The sequence below is a fragment of the Podarcis liolepis genome, assembly GCF_965112155.1.
Source record: "Podarcis liolepis genome assembly, chromosome: 10".
NCBI classification, from domain to species: Eukaryota; Metazoa; Chordata; class Lepidosauria; order Squamata; family Lacertidae; genus Podarcis; species Podarcis liolepis.
The window spans coordinates 3,861,738-3,877,770 of NC_139562.1; the positions used below are offsets into that span (position 1 = coordinate 3,861,738).

A 16,033-nucleotide genomic window follows, 5' to 3' on the forward strand; every position below is an offset into this window, starting at 1 on the left:
TCCGCAGGGTTCCCTCCGCAGCACAGAAGGATGGGGGGAGGGAGGAACACGTACTAATAAACGAACACTCCTATGAATGGAGAAGCAGAAAGTGGAGTCCCCTATACTAGATCAGTATTGGGACCTGTGGCTTTTCAACTTGTTCATAAATGATCTAGAGTTAGGAATGAGCAGGGAGGGGGCAAAGTTTGCTGGTGGCAGTAAATTGTCCAGGGTTGTTCAAACAAAGAGAGACTGCAAGGAGCACCTAAAAGAGCTCTCCAAACGGGGTGATTGGGCTGAAAATACAGTTCATTGTCAACGAGATTAAAGTGATGCATGTTGGGGGGCAGAGAAACACCCTCTTAATATCATGTGCAGGATCATGGGGTCTGAACTGGGTTTCTCTGTGTGCTCTAGGAGACCAGGGGAGAGGGGAGCTGGTCGCAGCAGGAGGGGGAGTCTCCCTGGATGCTTCAGGGGCTGGCCTCCTCTGGGTCTCCTGGTCCCCTCCTCTCCTCCCTCTGAGCCTGAACTGCTCTCTGCCCCAGCCTCTTCCTGCTCACCAAACCCTGTTTCCTCCTCAGCTTGCAACACCTCCCCTCCCGTTCCCTGTCCCTCTTTCTGCTCATTGCCATCCCACCACCAGCCCCAGGCTTTGTGCCTTCTTCCCTTGAGGGTTCCCCAGCTGGTGCCTCACCCCCCTCCAATCCAGCCAGTACATGACAGCAAAAACAGCCATAGCAGTAATATCAGTATGATAGTAATATACAGTCTGGTCCTCTGGTAGCAAAATTCCATAGCAGCAAGATTGAATAACCACCTCTGGAAAATATTATCCTCCCCAAACCCCAGAATAAGCAGGAGCTCTGGGGTTGCCCATGGGGTTCATGAGTGAAGATGGGCCCCCCAGGAGACTTCCCTGGTACCTGCAGCCCCACCTTCCCCATCCTACAAATAGGCTTGGGGGAAAATCTCCCATTCAATTTCAGTATTTCAAGTTTTTTTCAGAATGCGCAAGAGGCAGGGATGAAGTTCTGTTGAATAAGTAGTGTTTTGAAATCATGCAGTGGTGGGGTGACAGAGTTTGGTGCATGCCATCCTGCATGCTTGAGTAGAGCAACTCCAGGGCATGAGCCAAGTAGCAGCAGGGTAGGGGCCACATGTAGAGCAAGTCCCACACTGACGTCAAAAACACACAGAAGCAGCAGGAATTCTTCAGTAATAGTTTACTGAGCTTTCAAAGCATACAGTTCTCACTGGGTCCCCAGTGAGGCACAAAACTTAGCTCCTGAGAGCAAATCCAGTTTCAGCAGTAAAAAAATACAGCACACAGAATATCTAAGTCAGGCACACACACCGGCAGAAGGGAGCAAGGGAGGAAAGAGGCTGGAAGGACACAGGGCAATGGAGGTGTGTCTTTCGCTTCCTGTCATCTTGGAGAGAAGTCAGCAACTTGCCATCTGCAGGGGCTTCACGAAGAAAAGCTTTCTGCCGCTGCTGGCAGGCACATCCCAGAAACACACACTGTGATTCACAGTGTATTGCCACATCAGTTGTTCTTCAAAGGTTATCGAGATGTGGTCTAGAAACCAGTATTGGACCAGATATCAATATATCGCCCAGCCCTAATCCTCACTCACCACCAGCAAACCAGATTCATCCTCTCTATCAAAAGGTACTTTACCTCTTAGATTATACTCACATTGTTTGACATTGCATTCAATATTTCATTGCTGTTCAGTTTTACATATAAACACAAGAACTTCAAATACAAATCATGTGTTTAAGACTGATTTCCTGCTGAGTTCATTGCTGTGAAGAAAGAGTGGACACTGAAAGGAAAATGTCCCGCACTCCATACATCTAAATGGGTTCTTCCATGGGAAAGTCCCTGGATGTTCCTTAAACACTCCATTGTAAATAAAGCACTTTTTGCAATCTTTTCATTTAAACTGCTTCTCAAGCCCCAGAATAAGCAGGTTGCCCCATGGGGTTCATGAGTGAAGATGGGCCCACCAGGAGACTTCCCTGGTACCTGCAGCCCCACATTCCCCCTCTTGAACTTAGGCTTTGGGGGGAAATCTCCCATTCAATTTCAGTATTTCAAGATGAGGTTCTGTCGAAGAAGAAGTGTTTAGAGATCATACGGTGGTGGGGGTGACAGAGTTTGGTGCAAAAACCATCTTGTGTGCTTGAGTACAGCAACTCCAGGGCATGAGCTAAGTAGCAACAGGGTAGGGGCCACGTGTAGAACAAGTGCCACACTGAGGTCAAAAAGGCACACACAGGCAGCAGGACCTCTTCAGTAATAGTTTACTGAGCTTTCAAAGGCTACAGTTATGACTGGGACCACAGTGAGGCACAAAACTTAGCTCCTGAGAACAAATCATTCATATGGTTTCTCCCCTGTGTGAGTCAGTTGATGCTTGCTGAGGTGTCCACTCTGACTGAATTTCCTTCCGCCCTCCATGCAATTAAATGGTTTTTCCTCTGTGTGAGTCCGTTGATTTGTTCTAAGGGTTCCATTATCATGAAAGCTCTTTTCACACTCCATACATTCATATGGTTTCTCCCCTGTGTGAGTCCGTTGATGTATATTGAAGTTTCCACTCTTACTGAAGCTATTTCCACAGTGCATACATTTATATGGTTTCTCCCCTGTGTGGGTGCATTGATGTGTTCTAAGGTCTCCATTCTGAAGGAAGCTCTTTCCACACTCTATACATTTATATGGTTTCTCCCGTGTGAGTCTTTTGATGTCTTCTAAGTTTTCCATTATCACTATATCTCTTTCCGCACTCAATGCATTTAAATGGTTTTTCCCCTGTGTGAGTCCGTTGATGCATATTTAGGTGTCCACTCTGACTGAATTTCCTTCCGCACTCCATGCATTTAAATGGTTTTTCCCCTGTGTGAGTCCGTTGATGTGTTCTAAGGGTTCCATTATCACTAAAGCTCTTTCCGCACTCCATACATTCATATGGTTTCTCCCCCGTGTGAGTCCGTTGATGTATTCTAAGGCTTCCATTGAAACTGAAGCTCTTTCCGCACTCCATACATTTATATGGTTTCTCCCCTGTGTGAGTCCGTTGATGTTTCCTAAGGTCTCCACTGTTACTGAAGCTCTTTCCACAATGCATACATTTATAAGGTTTCTCCCCTGTGTGAGTCCGTTGATGTTTTCTAAGGTCTCCATTCTGACTGAAGCTCTTTCCACACTCTAAACATTTAAATGGTTTCTCTCCTGCGTGAGTCTCTTGATGTCCTCTAAGGGTTCCATTATCACGAAAGGTCTTTCCACACTTCATACATTTAAATGGTTTCTCCCCTGTGTGAGTCTGTTGATGTCTTCTAAGTTTTCCATTATCACTAAATCTCTTTCCGCACTCCATGCATTTAAATGGTTTTTCCTCTGTGTGAGTCCGTTGATGTCGTCTAAGGTTTGCATTGAAACTAAAGCTCTTTCCACACTCCATACATTCATATGGTTTCTCCCCTGTGTGAGTCCGTTGATGTGTTCTAAGGTTTCCATTATCACGAAAGCTCTTTCCACACTCCATACATTCATATGGCTTCTCCCCTGTGTGAGTCCGTTGATGTCGTCTAAGGATTGCATTTAAACTGAAGCTCTTTCCGCACTCCATGCATTTAAATGTTTTCTCTCCTGTGTGAGTCTCTTGATGTCCTCTAAGGGTTCCATTATCACGAAAGGTCTTTCCACACTCCATACATTTACATGGTTTCTCCCCTGTGTGAGTCTGTTGATGTCTTCTAAGGTTTCCAATGAAACGGAAGCTCATTCCACACTCCATACATTTAAAAGGTTTCTCCCCTGTGTGAGTCAGTAGATGCATATTTAGGCTTCCACTCCGACTGAATTCCCTTCCGCACTCCATGCATTTAAATGGTTTCTCCCCTGTGTGAGTCTGCTGATGTAAACGTAAGTGTCCACTCTGACTGAAGCTCTTTCCACACTCCATACATTTATGTGGTTTCTCCCCTGTGTGAGTCCGTTGATGAGTGCTAAGTACATCACTCCGACTGAAGCTCTTTCCACAATCCAGACATTTAAATGCTTTTCTCCCTGTGTGAGTCCGTTGATGTATATTGAGGTGTCCACTCTGACTGAAGATCTTCCCGCACTCCTTGCATTTGAATCCTTTCTTGCCCATGTGAGTCGGCTGATGTGTTCTATCAGTGAAAGTCTTTCCACACTCCATACCTTTAAATGGTTTCGCCACTTTTGGGGTTTGTTGATGTGAGCTATGTGTGCTCATTCAATGAAGCATGTTCCACATTTCACACATTTCAATGTCTATATCTAATGAAACCAAAGGTGCCCTTTCCCCTGGAAGTCTGTCTCTCTTCTCCATGACCCTCCTCAGCGTGGGAGGAAAGGAAATCCTGTTTGGGTTTCAAGGAAGAGAAGAAAGGAAAAGAGAGCATATCAGATGCAATTAGCACCACCTCATATTTCAACATGTCCTATATTTCCCCTGCATCCTACCCAGCTTCCAAATTTTTAGGAAATGAAGATGCAATGATGTCAAATGATAGTAATGCATCAGCAACCTTTCATTATCCTCAATCATCATTAATAAAGCAGCATGATCTTGGAAAACAGCCTTTTCACATCAATTGTTTTCTCACAGGAAATGCAGCTACTCTCTCTCCATGAAAAGGCCCTCTCTCTCTCTGATCCATCGTTCCTTTGGACATTTCCCATCCTCGGCATTATAATCCTCCATCCACCTGTTTCCACCTCTAGATCTTCATGAATCACCTGCACAGTCCCAATGGCCTCAGGAACTCCATGTGGACCATTATATGAGACCCAGGTCTACATCTTTTCCAGGGACTTTGGTCTGGCTCAGTCAGAGAACTAGTGGCAAGGCTTGGTGCTTGGGGTCAGCTGAATGGGTGCTCAGGGAAGCTCCTGTTCTTGGAGATGGACCTCTGTCTACATGCCTTGCATTGCATGGAGAGAGCAGGAGAAGCAGAAAGAAAGCAGCTGGCAAATGGGAAACACCCCCCCCCATTGTTCCTTATAATAATGATGTGCTGCCTGATCTCTTGCACCGTCTTCTGACACAGGACTATCCCAATCTGGCACTGACAAAGCTGGATATTCAAGGCAAATGGATAACTGTACTTAGTGGAAACGAAATAAATGGAGAAGAGACAGCTGATCCAAAAGGAATAAGGAAAGGATTCTTGGACTTTTACAAGCAATTATATAAAAATAAGGAAAGGAATAATAAGAAGAAAATAGAAAGATATCTAAAAGAGAAAATGGTGCGGAAGATCCCGACAGACCAAAAAGCGCAACTGAATGCCCCAATAGAAAAAGAAGAAGTAAAAGAAGTGATAAAGGAGTTGAAGAGAGGGAAAGCTCCGGGTCCAGATGGGTTTACATCTAGCTACTATAAAGAAATGAAAGAGGTGCTGGTGACCCCGTTGACTGTTGTTATGAACAACATTTTGAAAGAAAGAGACATTCGAGAAACATGGAAAGAAGCATATATTACATTGATCCCAAAACAAGATTCGGATTTAACCCAAGTGAAGAATTATAGGCCTATTTCATTACTGAATACTGACTATAAGATTTTTGCTGGAATTCTAGCGAAGAGACTGAAAAAGATATTGTCAGAGCTGCTTGAAGATCCTAGCTCACAGAGGATCACGCTAGCCAGCGGTCATTAAGTAAAAGTCTTTATTGAATTACAGTTTCCATTCTCACGCTGCTGCGCGCAACTCTACGCCTAGTAGCTAGGTCGGCGAAGCTCCGTCTGAGTCTCCGCCCTGTGTGCACCAACTTAATATCCTAGCCTTGCTCCACCTTTTCCTCCTGACTGTCCTCCTCTGGGTCCCTCTACCCCCCGGGGCTTCTTCCTTCCGGGATTCTTCTGACGCTGACCCAGACCCTCCTGCCTCCTTGCGCCGGGCTTTAGGACCTGGCTCTCTTTCGGGGCTGCTTACTGCGCCGCCTTCCTCTGCATTTGAACTTGGCGCGCGCGCCCAACCTTCCACTTTCCTCTCAACCGTTTCTTCGCTCCCCGATGGAGGTGTGGCCATCCCCGACTCATGTCCTCCCTCCTGTGGAGGTGTGGCCACTCCTGACTCATGTCCTCCCTCCTGTGGTGAGCTGCCAGCGCTTCCCCCCTGGCTCCCTTCCTCTTCCCTGCTTCCTGGCGGTGACGCTGGTCCCGATTTCCAGCTGCTCCCCCCTGAGTCCTCTCTGGCTCTGTCTTCCTGGGGTGCCCCCCTAGACTCCCCCCTTGCCCTCGCCACTGGTGCTCCTTTCTGTGAATCCTCTGATTCACTGGAAAGACTAGGAGATCTCGGGTCGTCGTCGTCACTCATCTTTTCTTCTGCCTCCTCCCCTTCGCTCTCTGTTTCCTCCCTTGCCCGTGCTTCTGCTCCTAAACCCCTGACAGATATTAACAAGATTAATACATAAAGATCAAGCAGGCTTCCTACCAGGCAGACAAATGAGAGATAACATAAGAAATATAATTAATGTTATAGAATATCTGTCTGGTAGGGGAGATAAACAAGCAGTCTTAATGTTTGTGGATGCAGAAAAGGCCTTTGATAACGTAATTTGGGAGTTTATGTTGAAAAACTTGGAATATATGGAGGTGGGACAAGAGTTCTTCAATGGCATAAAGGCAATCTATACTGAGCAGAGAGCAAAATTGATAGTAAACAATGTGATTACCGAAGATATAAAAATATCTAAAGGAACAAGACAAGGTTGCCCATTATTGCCATTGTTATTCATAACGGTTCTGGAAGTCTTTTTAAATGCAATTAGACATAATAAGCAAATAAAAGGGGTAACGGTGGGGCTGAATGAGTATAAAGTTAAAGCCTTTGCCGATGATTTGGTAATGACTATGGAAGAACCAACAGAAAGCGTAAAGGAGGTATTGGAAGAGATGGAACAATTTGGAAAGGTGGCAGGATTCAGATTGAATAAGAGAAAGACGAAGATGATTGTAAAAAATATGGAACAAAATATGATTGAATCATTGCAGCAACAAACTGAGATAGAGGTGGTGAAAAAGGTTAAATATTTGGGAATTTGGTTATCACCTAAGAATATTGATTTGTATCAAAATAATTATATCCCGGTTTGGAAGGGAATAAAAAAGGATCTGGATGTGTGGGCCAGAATGAAATTATCACTTTGGGGAAGAATATCTACGATAAAAATGGTGGTGCTACCAAAGATGTTATTTTTATTTCAGACCATACCCATATTAAAGGGTATAGGAATCTTTAAAGAATGGCAAAAAGTGATTTCAAGGTATATCTGGCAGGGAAAGAAGCCTAGAATAAAATTTAAGTTATTGACAGATGCTAAAGAAAGAGGAGGCTTCGCCCTGCCAGATATGAGACTGTACTACGAGGCAACATGTTTATGCTGGGTAAAAGAATGGATAAAGTTAGAAAACAATGAATTATTGGATCTTGAAGGTTTTGATAACAGATTTGGATGGCACGCGTATTTATGGTGTGATAAAAAGAAGGTTCACAAAGGATTTGGAAATCACATCTTCAGGGGTTCTTTAATAGAAGTGTGGGAAAGATATAAAAATATACTAAAACCAAAAGTCCCGCACTGGTTGTCTCCGTTGGAGGCAATGAGTGTTAAGAAAATTAATATGAGGAAAAAATGGGGTACATATGGTGCATTGGTGATTAACGAAGGAGGGAAATGGAAAGTTAAGCCATATGAACAAGTTAAAGAGTATATATATGATTGGCTGCATTATCGTCAAGTAAATGAAATAATTAAAAAAGATCTGAAGGAAAAAGGTTTTTCAGAAAAGGAATCAAGTTTCCAAAAAGACATAATAAACAATGAGTATAAAACTCTGTCAAAAATGTATAAGATATTGCTGGAATGGCATACTAAGGATGAAGAGGTTAAATCGGTGATGATACAGTGGGCAAAGGATTTTGGGTATAACATTCAATTTGAGGAATGGGAAAAATTGTGGAAAGAGAATATAAAATTTATGGCATGTACGCTATTGAAAGAGAATGTAATGAAAATGTTTTATAGATGGTATATGACTCCTGTAAAACTAGCAAAGATGTATAAGGTTGATAACAAATGTTGGAAATGCAAAGATAAAGAAGGGACGTTCTTCCATCAGTGGTGGGAGTGTAAGAAGGTAAAAAGTTTCTGGGAAATGATATACAATGAGATGAAAAAAATGTTAAGCTATACTTTTGTGAAAAAACCAGAAGCTTTTCTTTTAGGTATTGCAGGAAAAGACATAAGAAGAAAGGACTATAAGCTTTTCCAATATGCTGTAACGGCAGCCAGAATCCTGTTGGCCCAGAAGTGGAACCAAGAGGAGATACCGACGATAGAAGAATGGAGATTAAAATTGATAGACTATGCGGAATTGGACAAATTAACTGGGAAAATCAGATATACTGAAGACCAAAAGTTCATCGAGGACTGGGGAAAATTGGTAGATTATCTGAAAAACATATGTGGTATAAATACAACGTTAGTGGGATTTCAAGAGGCACTGTAAAAAAAAACAAATAAGTACTGTTTATTAAAAATAATGGGAGTAAGGAGGAACAATGGCAATATGAAAAAAGGGAATGCGTATTAAAGGTATAATTATGGATGACTGTCAGAGACGCTGAAGGAAGTTCAAAACAGGCATAATTTGTTGTATTCGGGACAAAATGTATAACTGGATGAAAATCAATAAAATTTATTTTAAAAAAAACTGTACTTAGTGGAAACGTCATCCTTTAATATGTAGTACAGATTCATTAACAACCTGAAGTTGTGTTATTTCTTGAGATATGAATTTATTCCTGATCTGAGCGTTTTTTCCTACTCTCCTAACTATATGTCAGTCTAGGAGATCGTTATGAAGGAGCAAGTTCTGCAACCTAGAGCCCTAAACAGCCTCGGCCCTGTAGACCTGAAGGAGTGTCTCCACCTCCATCCTTCACTCTGAACACTGAGGTTCTCCTCTGAGGGTTTTCTGCTGGTTCCCTCCCTTCAGAGGTCAAGGAAATGAACAACTACCTGACATTTAGAAGATAGTTGAAGGGAGACCTGTATTAGGAGCTTTTTAATGTTGGATGTTTTACTGTCTTTTATGTGTACTGGAAACCCAAAGAGATGGACAGGGTATAAATACTACAATCATTTGTATTATCTTGTGATTTTTTGGTAGTTATTTTGGAATTTGTAGTGCAATATCAGGTACCGAAATGTTTTGGGTGGAGAAAATCACAGGGTTGCCGTAAACAATAATCCCACCCACACACTCTCATTCACATACAGTCTGTAAATTTGGGAAGGTCACACAGCTCACCTGTGCTAATACTGGCAGTCTTTGGCCTGCATAGGCACACCTTGTCTGTAGAGCCTCCAGCCACAAGCACTGTCTATCATGAAAATGGGTCCTTTGACTTGGAAGTATCTCAGCTTGTCAGTCACTCTGACATTGCCTATAAAAAGTAAGAGGAACAGAAATGCCTTTGAGGTGCAACTTCTATAGGAATCCTGAGATCAATTAAATAGGTTCTGCACCCCTGTTTCTGATGACAAGTGTACATTTTCCTAATCCTCAATAAACCATGCAGTGGAAAAGACACTTGAAGATGGAAGCCTGAGAGAGAGGAAAAGGTTTCTGGCTGCTTCCTGGGTGGGATTGGGGAAACAAAGAGCTGCTTCTGAGAAGGCCTCCACTCTTCCTCTTCCTCTTTCTTCTCCTCTCCAGGGTGAACAATGGTTGGACTGGGCAGAATCGCTGTGTCTGGACAGGGCAGGAGCTTATGGGGTGGGAAGAGGATGGAGGTTGCAGGAAGGAAGGGGTGGGGGAACAGGACCCCCCCTCTTTCCAGGGATCCTTTTCCGGTTTCCTTGAAGGGGGGGGTCGATTCTTGGGTGGGAGGGAGAAGCCAAGGTGGCCCCTCGATTCCTCGTGGGCGCACGATGGAGACGTCTCCCCAAAGACTGGTCTCCTCCCCCCAACCTCGCCAATGCTGCGCTTCCTTACCCCGGGGATGGTCCGCCCCGCCTCCCCCCACCCTTGCCCCCTCCCTCTCTCCCGGAGTCTCCCCTGCACCAAGAGGCCCCCTTGGCGCGGCTCACCCCTCGCCATGCGCGACCCATCTCTCCATCCAGAGGGGCCCCCCAAGACGAGATGGGGAGGGACAGGGGGGTCTCTATCTAGGCGTTTCTCGCGCCCGTTAACCCTTTCATGGTCTGCCTCTCTCCGCGCGGAAAGCACAGGGCCCCAGGGATGCCTGCGCGGGGGAAACGGGGCCAGGGAGTCCTCGTGGGACCCCGTGGGTGGGCGCCCCACGTCCACCCCTGCCAAGGAAAGCCCCCTTCGCAGCACACGTTCAGGGATCCAGGCCCTGCCGGGGGGGCCCACGGAAGGCGCTTTGGGGAGCTGGCGCGGAGTCCCTCTCCGGGTCCTTCTCTCCCCTCTCCCCCCCCCCCGCCGCGACCCCTTTACCTCTTTGTCCTCGATCCCGATTCTCATTTCCTTTCCTGCAACATCGATGTTAGGGGGGGGTCCCCTGTCGCCCCTCCTCCCCTTTCCGAAAGGGCGCGCCCCTAGAGCTATGGCGCTGAGCGGCAATCCGGCGTAGAAGCTCCACTTCCCGGAGAAGCAGCAGTTTGGGAGGAGGCTCACCCCCCCTTATTCCCGGAACAGAAGCCGGATTGGAGGAGGAGGAGGAGGAGGAGGATCCTGATATTTTCAAAGGAAAAGCCCAGGAAAGCCTTGCAGCTAGAGGGATGTGTAAATTCTATTATGGTTCTTATTGGAAGAGGGTAGTTAAAAATGTGTGGGAAACTGGGGTTGTTGACAGGGGTGGGTGACGGGTCCATGTTTTTGAATGCCAAAGACTCCTACTTTGTGACAAATCTGTGATGCATCAAAGATGCTGTGGAAAAATGTATTGTGGGAAATGGGGAGAGGTCTTAAAAATCCATGCAACCATCTTCTCGGGGTTCCTACTCTTGGTGTGTTTGAACCTTGTTGCAACAAATAAAGATCAGGTCAACTGACCGCTGTTTTGCATCTTTAACTTGGCTGGAGACTCCTTCTTTTGCTGACCGGAGGGACCCCCGGGGAGTGGCACCCTTACGAACTGGGCAGCGGAGTAAATCAGCACCCCGGGATATTTTCCTTCTCAACTCTGTCCCACCTGAGCCTCACCCCCTTACCTAAAAGCCAGACACAACACAATGTGATAGGATTGTGACTCCTGCCCTAAGCAAACAAAATAGGACCCCCTCCCCCCCCCAGCAAAGCAACCCCGGGATGCTGAAATCCCCCAGTCCTTGAAATGGAAAGGGGGGGGCTCGGGAAACCTTCAGGGAGCAGGCGGGGAGGGGGCTGCCCAGGCTCCAGAAGCTCCTTCTCGCTGGTTCCTCCCCATCGCCCTCCTGCTGCCTGCCTCCCCTCCGCTTCTACTGGTCCTTTGCAAGTGCGGGGAAGCCCTAGTCCCTCCAGCCCCCCTCAAATTCCTTCTAAGAGCCCCACATTGCACGGGCCAAGCCCCATGGAGTCGGCGCCTATGAGCCTAAATTGGCCCGTGCAATGTGGGGCTAAGTAGAGTTATCCAGTGTAGGTTCTCTCACGCTCAGGGGATTATGGCAGGAGGCCCTGTTCTCACTGCCTACGTGGCTATCCGCTTCCAAGGTCATGGAGGAGGGTGAAGCCTGAATTTACTTATTCTTAAGAGTTAAAACGGCTTTGGAATGGGAAGAATCGGTTAAAGTATGGATTTTATATGAATTTACAAATTTAGTTATCATTCCCAGAGCTGTCAAGCTGAAAGGATACATTCAGACACAATCTTTGTAACATTCTAGCAACTTTAGGCAATCGAAACCAAAATGGCTACATTTAATATACTTTGCCCATAGTCTGAGCAGCAGGAGGGCGCTGAGACAATTGTACAAAGGCTGAGCTGAAAGGCTGGTTTGGAGGCAGTTTCAGCCTTCTACGGATTCAACATTGGCTAGCTGTCAAAACATAGCGCTCTTGATTGTTGGGCTTCAGTTATTCATAAATCCCATTCATAAAACACGAAGTCCGTAAATCCCATTCTTAAAATGCAGAGACCGTGTTTTCCTGTATTTATAAGATATGTGAATCTTTTGCGACTGAGTGGAGAGGGGTTTGGGGTTCCTCGTCCCAGGGGATAATGTCAGATGGTAACCCCCTCCCCTGTAATTTCCGTAACACCAGGAAGGAATTCCCCCCACCCTAGTCACATGCAGCTGGGCTCACTTGCCAGAGCCACCTGGAGGGCTTGACTACAATTCCCATCATCCCTGACCACTGGTCCTGCTAGCTAGGGATGATGGTAGCTGTAGTCCAAAAACAGCTGGAGACCCAAATTTGGGAAACCCTGTTCTCCCTGAAGGACAAAGGAGGGTTCACTTGCACCAGAACGTCAGGTGAGCCCTGCAGGATCAGGCCCAAGGGGCCCCTGTCCTCCCAGGGGCCTCTTCTGGGAAGCCCACCGGCAGCACTTGAGCTCCAGAGAATGGGGGAGGCGCATTTCTTCTAGGGACACATTTCTGGGGTCCCCACGGTGCGCCCCAGCCTGGCTCCGCTCTGCCAGGGCAGCTGCGTGTTGTTTCACTGCAGGTGAGCCTGCCCCGTGCAATGTGGGGCTCTTAGAAGGAATTTGAGGGGGGCCGGAGGGACTAGGGCTTCCCCGCACTTGCAAAGGACCAGTAGAAGCGGAGGGGAGGCAGGCAGTATGAGGGCGATGGGGAGGAACCAGCGAGAAGGAGCTTCTGGAGCCTGGGCAGCCCCCTCCCCGCCTGCTCCCTGAAGGTGTCCCGAGCCCCCCCTTTCCATTTCAAGGATTGGGGGACCTCAGCATCCCGGGGTTGCTTTGCTCTGGGGGGGGGAGGGGGTCCTATTTTGTTTGCTGAGGGCAGGAGTCACAATCCTGTCACATTGTGTTGTGTCTGGCTTTTAGGTAAGGGTGTGAGGCTCAGGTGGGACAGAGTTGAGAAGGAAAATATCCCGGGGTGCGGATTCACTCCGCTGCCCAGCTCCTCAGGGTGCCACTCCCCGGGGGTCCCTCTGGTCAGCAAAAGAAGGAGAATCCTGCCAAGTTAAAGAAGCAAAACAGCGGTCCGTTGACCTGATCTTTATTTGTTGCAACAAGGTTCAAACACACCAAGAGTAGGACCCCTGAGAAGATGGTTGCATGGATTTTTAAGACCTCTCCCCATTTCCCACAATACATTTCCCAATACATTTTCTTTGATGCATCACAGATTTCTCACAAGGTAGGAGTCTTTGGCATTCAGAAACATGGACCCGCCACCCACCCCTGTCAACAACCCCAGTTTCCCACACATTTTAAACTACCCTCTTCCAATAAGAACCACAATAGTATTCAGACATCCCTCTAGCTGCAAGGCTGTCCTGGGCTTCTCCTTTGGAAGTATCAGGATCCTCCTCCTCCTCCTCCAATCGGGCTTCTGTTCCGGGAATAAGGGGGGGGGGGTGAGCCTCCTCCCAAACTGCCAGCTTCTCTCGGAAGTGGAGCTTCAACGCCGGATTGCTGCTCAGCGCCATAGCTCTAGGGGCGCGCCCTTTCGGAAAGGGAAGGAGGGGCGGCAGGGGATCCCCCCCCAATAAAACATCGATGTTGCATCAAATGAAATAAGAATCGGGAGCGAGGACAAAGAGGTAAAGGGGTCGCGGCGGGGGGGGGGGGAGAGGGGAGAGAAGGACCCAGAGAGGAACCCCGCGCCAGCTCCCCAAAGCGCCTTCCGTGGCCCCCCCCCCCCCCCCGGCAGGGCCTGGATCCCTGAGTATGTTCTGCGAAGGGGGCTTTCCTCGGCAGGGGAGGACATGGGGCGCCCACCCACGGGGTCCCACGAGGACTCCCTGGCCCCGTTTCCCCTGCGCAGGTATCCCCGGGGCCCTGTGCGCTCCGCGCGGAGAGAGGCAGACCATGAAAGGGTTAACGGGCGCGAGAAATGCCTAGATAGAGACCCCCCTGTCCCTCCCCACCTCGTCTTGGGGGACACCTCCGGATGGAGAGATGGGTCGCGCATGGCGAGGGGTCAGCCGCGACTAGGATGCCTCTGGGTGCAGGGGAGACTCCGGGAGAGAGGGAGGGGGCCAAGGGTGGGGGGAGCCGGGTGGAGGAGGGAGGGGAGCATCCCCGGGGCAAGGAAGCGCAGCATTGGCGGGGGGGGGGGGAGACGAGTCTTTGGGGAGACGTCTCCATCATGGCGCCCATGAGGAATCTCCGGAGGGGCCGCCTTGGCTTCTCCCTCCCACCCAGGAATCGACTCCCCCTTCAAGGCAACCAGAGAGGGATCTCTGGATAGTGGGGGGGGGTCCAGTCCCCCCACCCCTTCCTTCCTTCAATCTCCATCCTCTTCCCGCCCCCATAAGCCCCTGCCCAGACCTCAAAGGCATTTCTGTTCCTCTTACTTTTTATAGGCAATGTCAGAGTGACTGACAAGCTGAGATACTTCCCAGTTAAAGGACCCATTTTCATGATAGACAGTGCTTGTGGCTGGAGGCTCTACAGACATGGTGTGCCTATGGAGGCCAAAGACTACCAGTATTAGCACAGGTGAGCTGTGTGACCTTCCCAAATTTACAGACTGTATGTGAATGAGAGTTTGTGGGTGGGATTATTGTTTATGGCAACCCTGTGATTTTCTCCACCCAAAACATTTCGTGACCTGATATTGCACTACGAATTCCAAAATAACTACCAAAAAATCACAAGATAATACAACTGATTGTAGTATTTATACCCTGCCCATCTGGTTGGGTTTCCAGTACACATAAAAGACAGTAAAACATCCAACATTAAAAAGCTCCTAATACAGGTCTCCCTTCAACTATCTTCTAAATGTCAGATAGTTGTTTATTTCCTCGACCTCTGAAGGGAGGGAACCAGCAGAAGACCCTCAGAGGAGAACCTCAGTGTTCAGAGTGAAGGATGGGGGTGGAGACACTCCTTCAGGTCTACAGGGCCGAGGCTGTTTAGGGCTCTAGGTTGCAGAACTTGCTCCTTCATAACGATCTCCTAGACTGACATATAGTTAGGAGAGTAGGAAAAAACGCTCAGATCAGGAATAAATTCATATCTCAAGAAATAACACAACTTCAGGTTGTTAATGAATCTGTACTACATATTAAAGGATGAAGTTTCCACTAAGTAGAGTTATCCATTTGCCTTGAATATCCAGCTTTTCAGTGCCAGATTAGGATAGTCCTGTGTCAGAAGACGGAGCAAGAGATCAGGCAGCACATCAGTATTATAAGGAACAATGGGGGGGTGTTTCCCATTTGCCAGCTCCTTTCTTTCTGCTTCTCCTGCTCTCTCCATGCAATGCAAGGCATGTAGACGGAGATCCGTCTCCAAGAACAGGAGCTTCCCTGAGCACCTATTCAGCTGACCCCAAGCACCAAGCCTTGCCACTAGTTCTCTGACTGACCCAGACCACACTCCCTGGAAAAGATGTAGACCTGGGTCTCATATAATGGTCCACATGGACTTCCTGAGGCCATTGGGACTGTGCAGGTCATTCATGAAGATCTAGAGGTGGAAACAGGGGTGGATGGAGGATTATGATGCCGAGGATGGGAAATGTCCAAAGGAACGATGGATCATAGAGAGAGAGGGCCTTTTCATCGAGAGAGAGAAGCTGCATTTCCTGTGAGGAAACAATTGATGTGAAAAGGCTGTTTTCCAAGATCATGCTGCTTTATTAATGATGATTGAGGATAATGAATGTTTGCTGCTGCATTACTATCATTTGACATCATTGCATCTTTATTTCCTCAAAACTGGGAACATGGGTAGGAGGCAGGGGAATATAGGAGATGCTGAAATAAGAAAAGCTGCTAATGGCATTTGATGTGCTCTCTTTCCCTTTGTTCTCTTCCTTGAAACCCAAACAGGATTTCCTTTCCTCCCACACTGAGGAGGGTCATGGAGAAGAGAGACAGACTTCCAGGGGAAAGGGCACCTTTGTTTTCAT

The 16,033-nt window shown here is 47.5% G+C and overlaps 2 protein-coding genes across 2 annotated transcripts in view; one reads left to right on the forward strand and one right to left on the reverse strand.

Annotated features, from left to right (window-relative positions):
- The window catches only part of LOC310686803 (uncharacterized protein), a 128,980-nt gene that overhangs the window by 20,967 nt on the left and 91,980 nt on the right, over positions 1 to 16,033 (forward strand). The gene's annotated exons all lie outside the window — the stretch shown is intronic.
- LOC310686892 (uncharacterized protein) overlaps positions 1,194 to 16,033 on the reverse strand; it is an 85,540-nt gene continuing 70,700 nt past the window's right edge. The window contains exon 3 of the mRNA XM_083461387.1: positions 1,194 to 4,386. Coding sequence (XP_083317513.1) covers positions 2,709 to 4,259 — 1,551 coding nt within the window. The 5' untranslated portion in view covers positions 4,260 to 4,386 and the 3' untranslated portion in view covers positions 1,194 to 2,708. The remainder of the gene's footprint in view (positions 4,387 to 16,033) is intronic.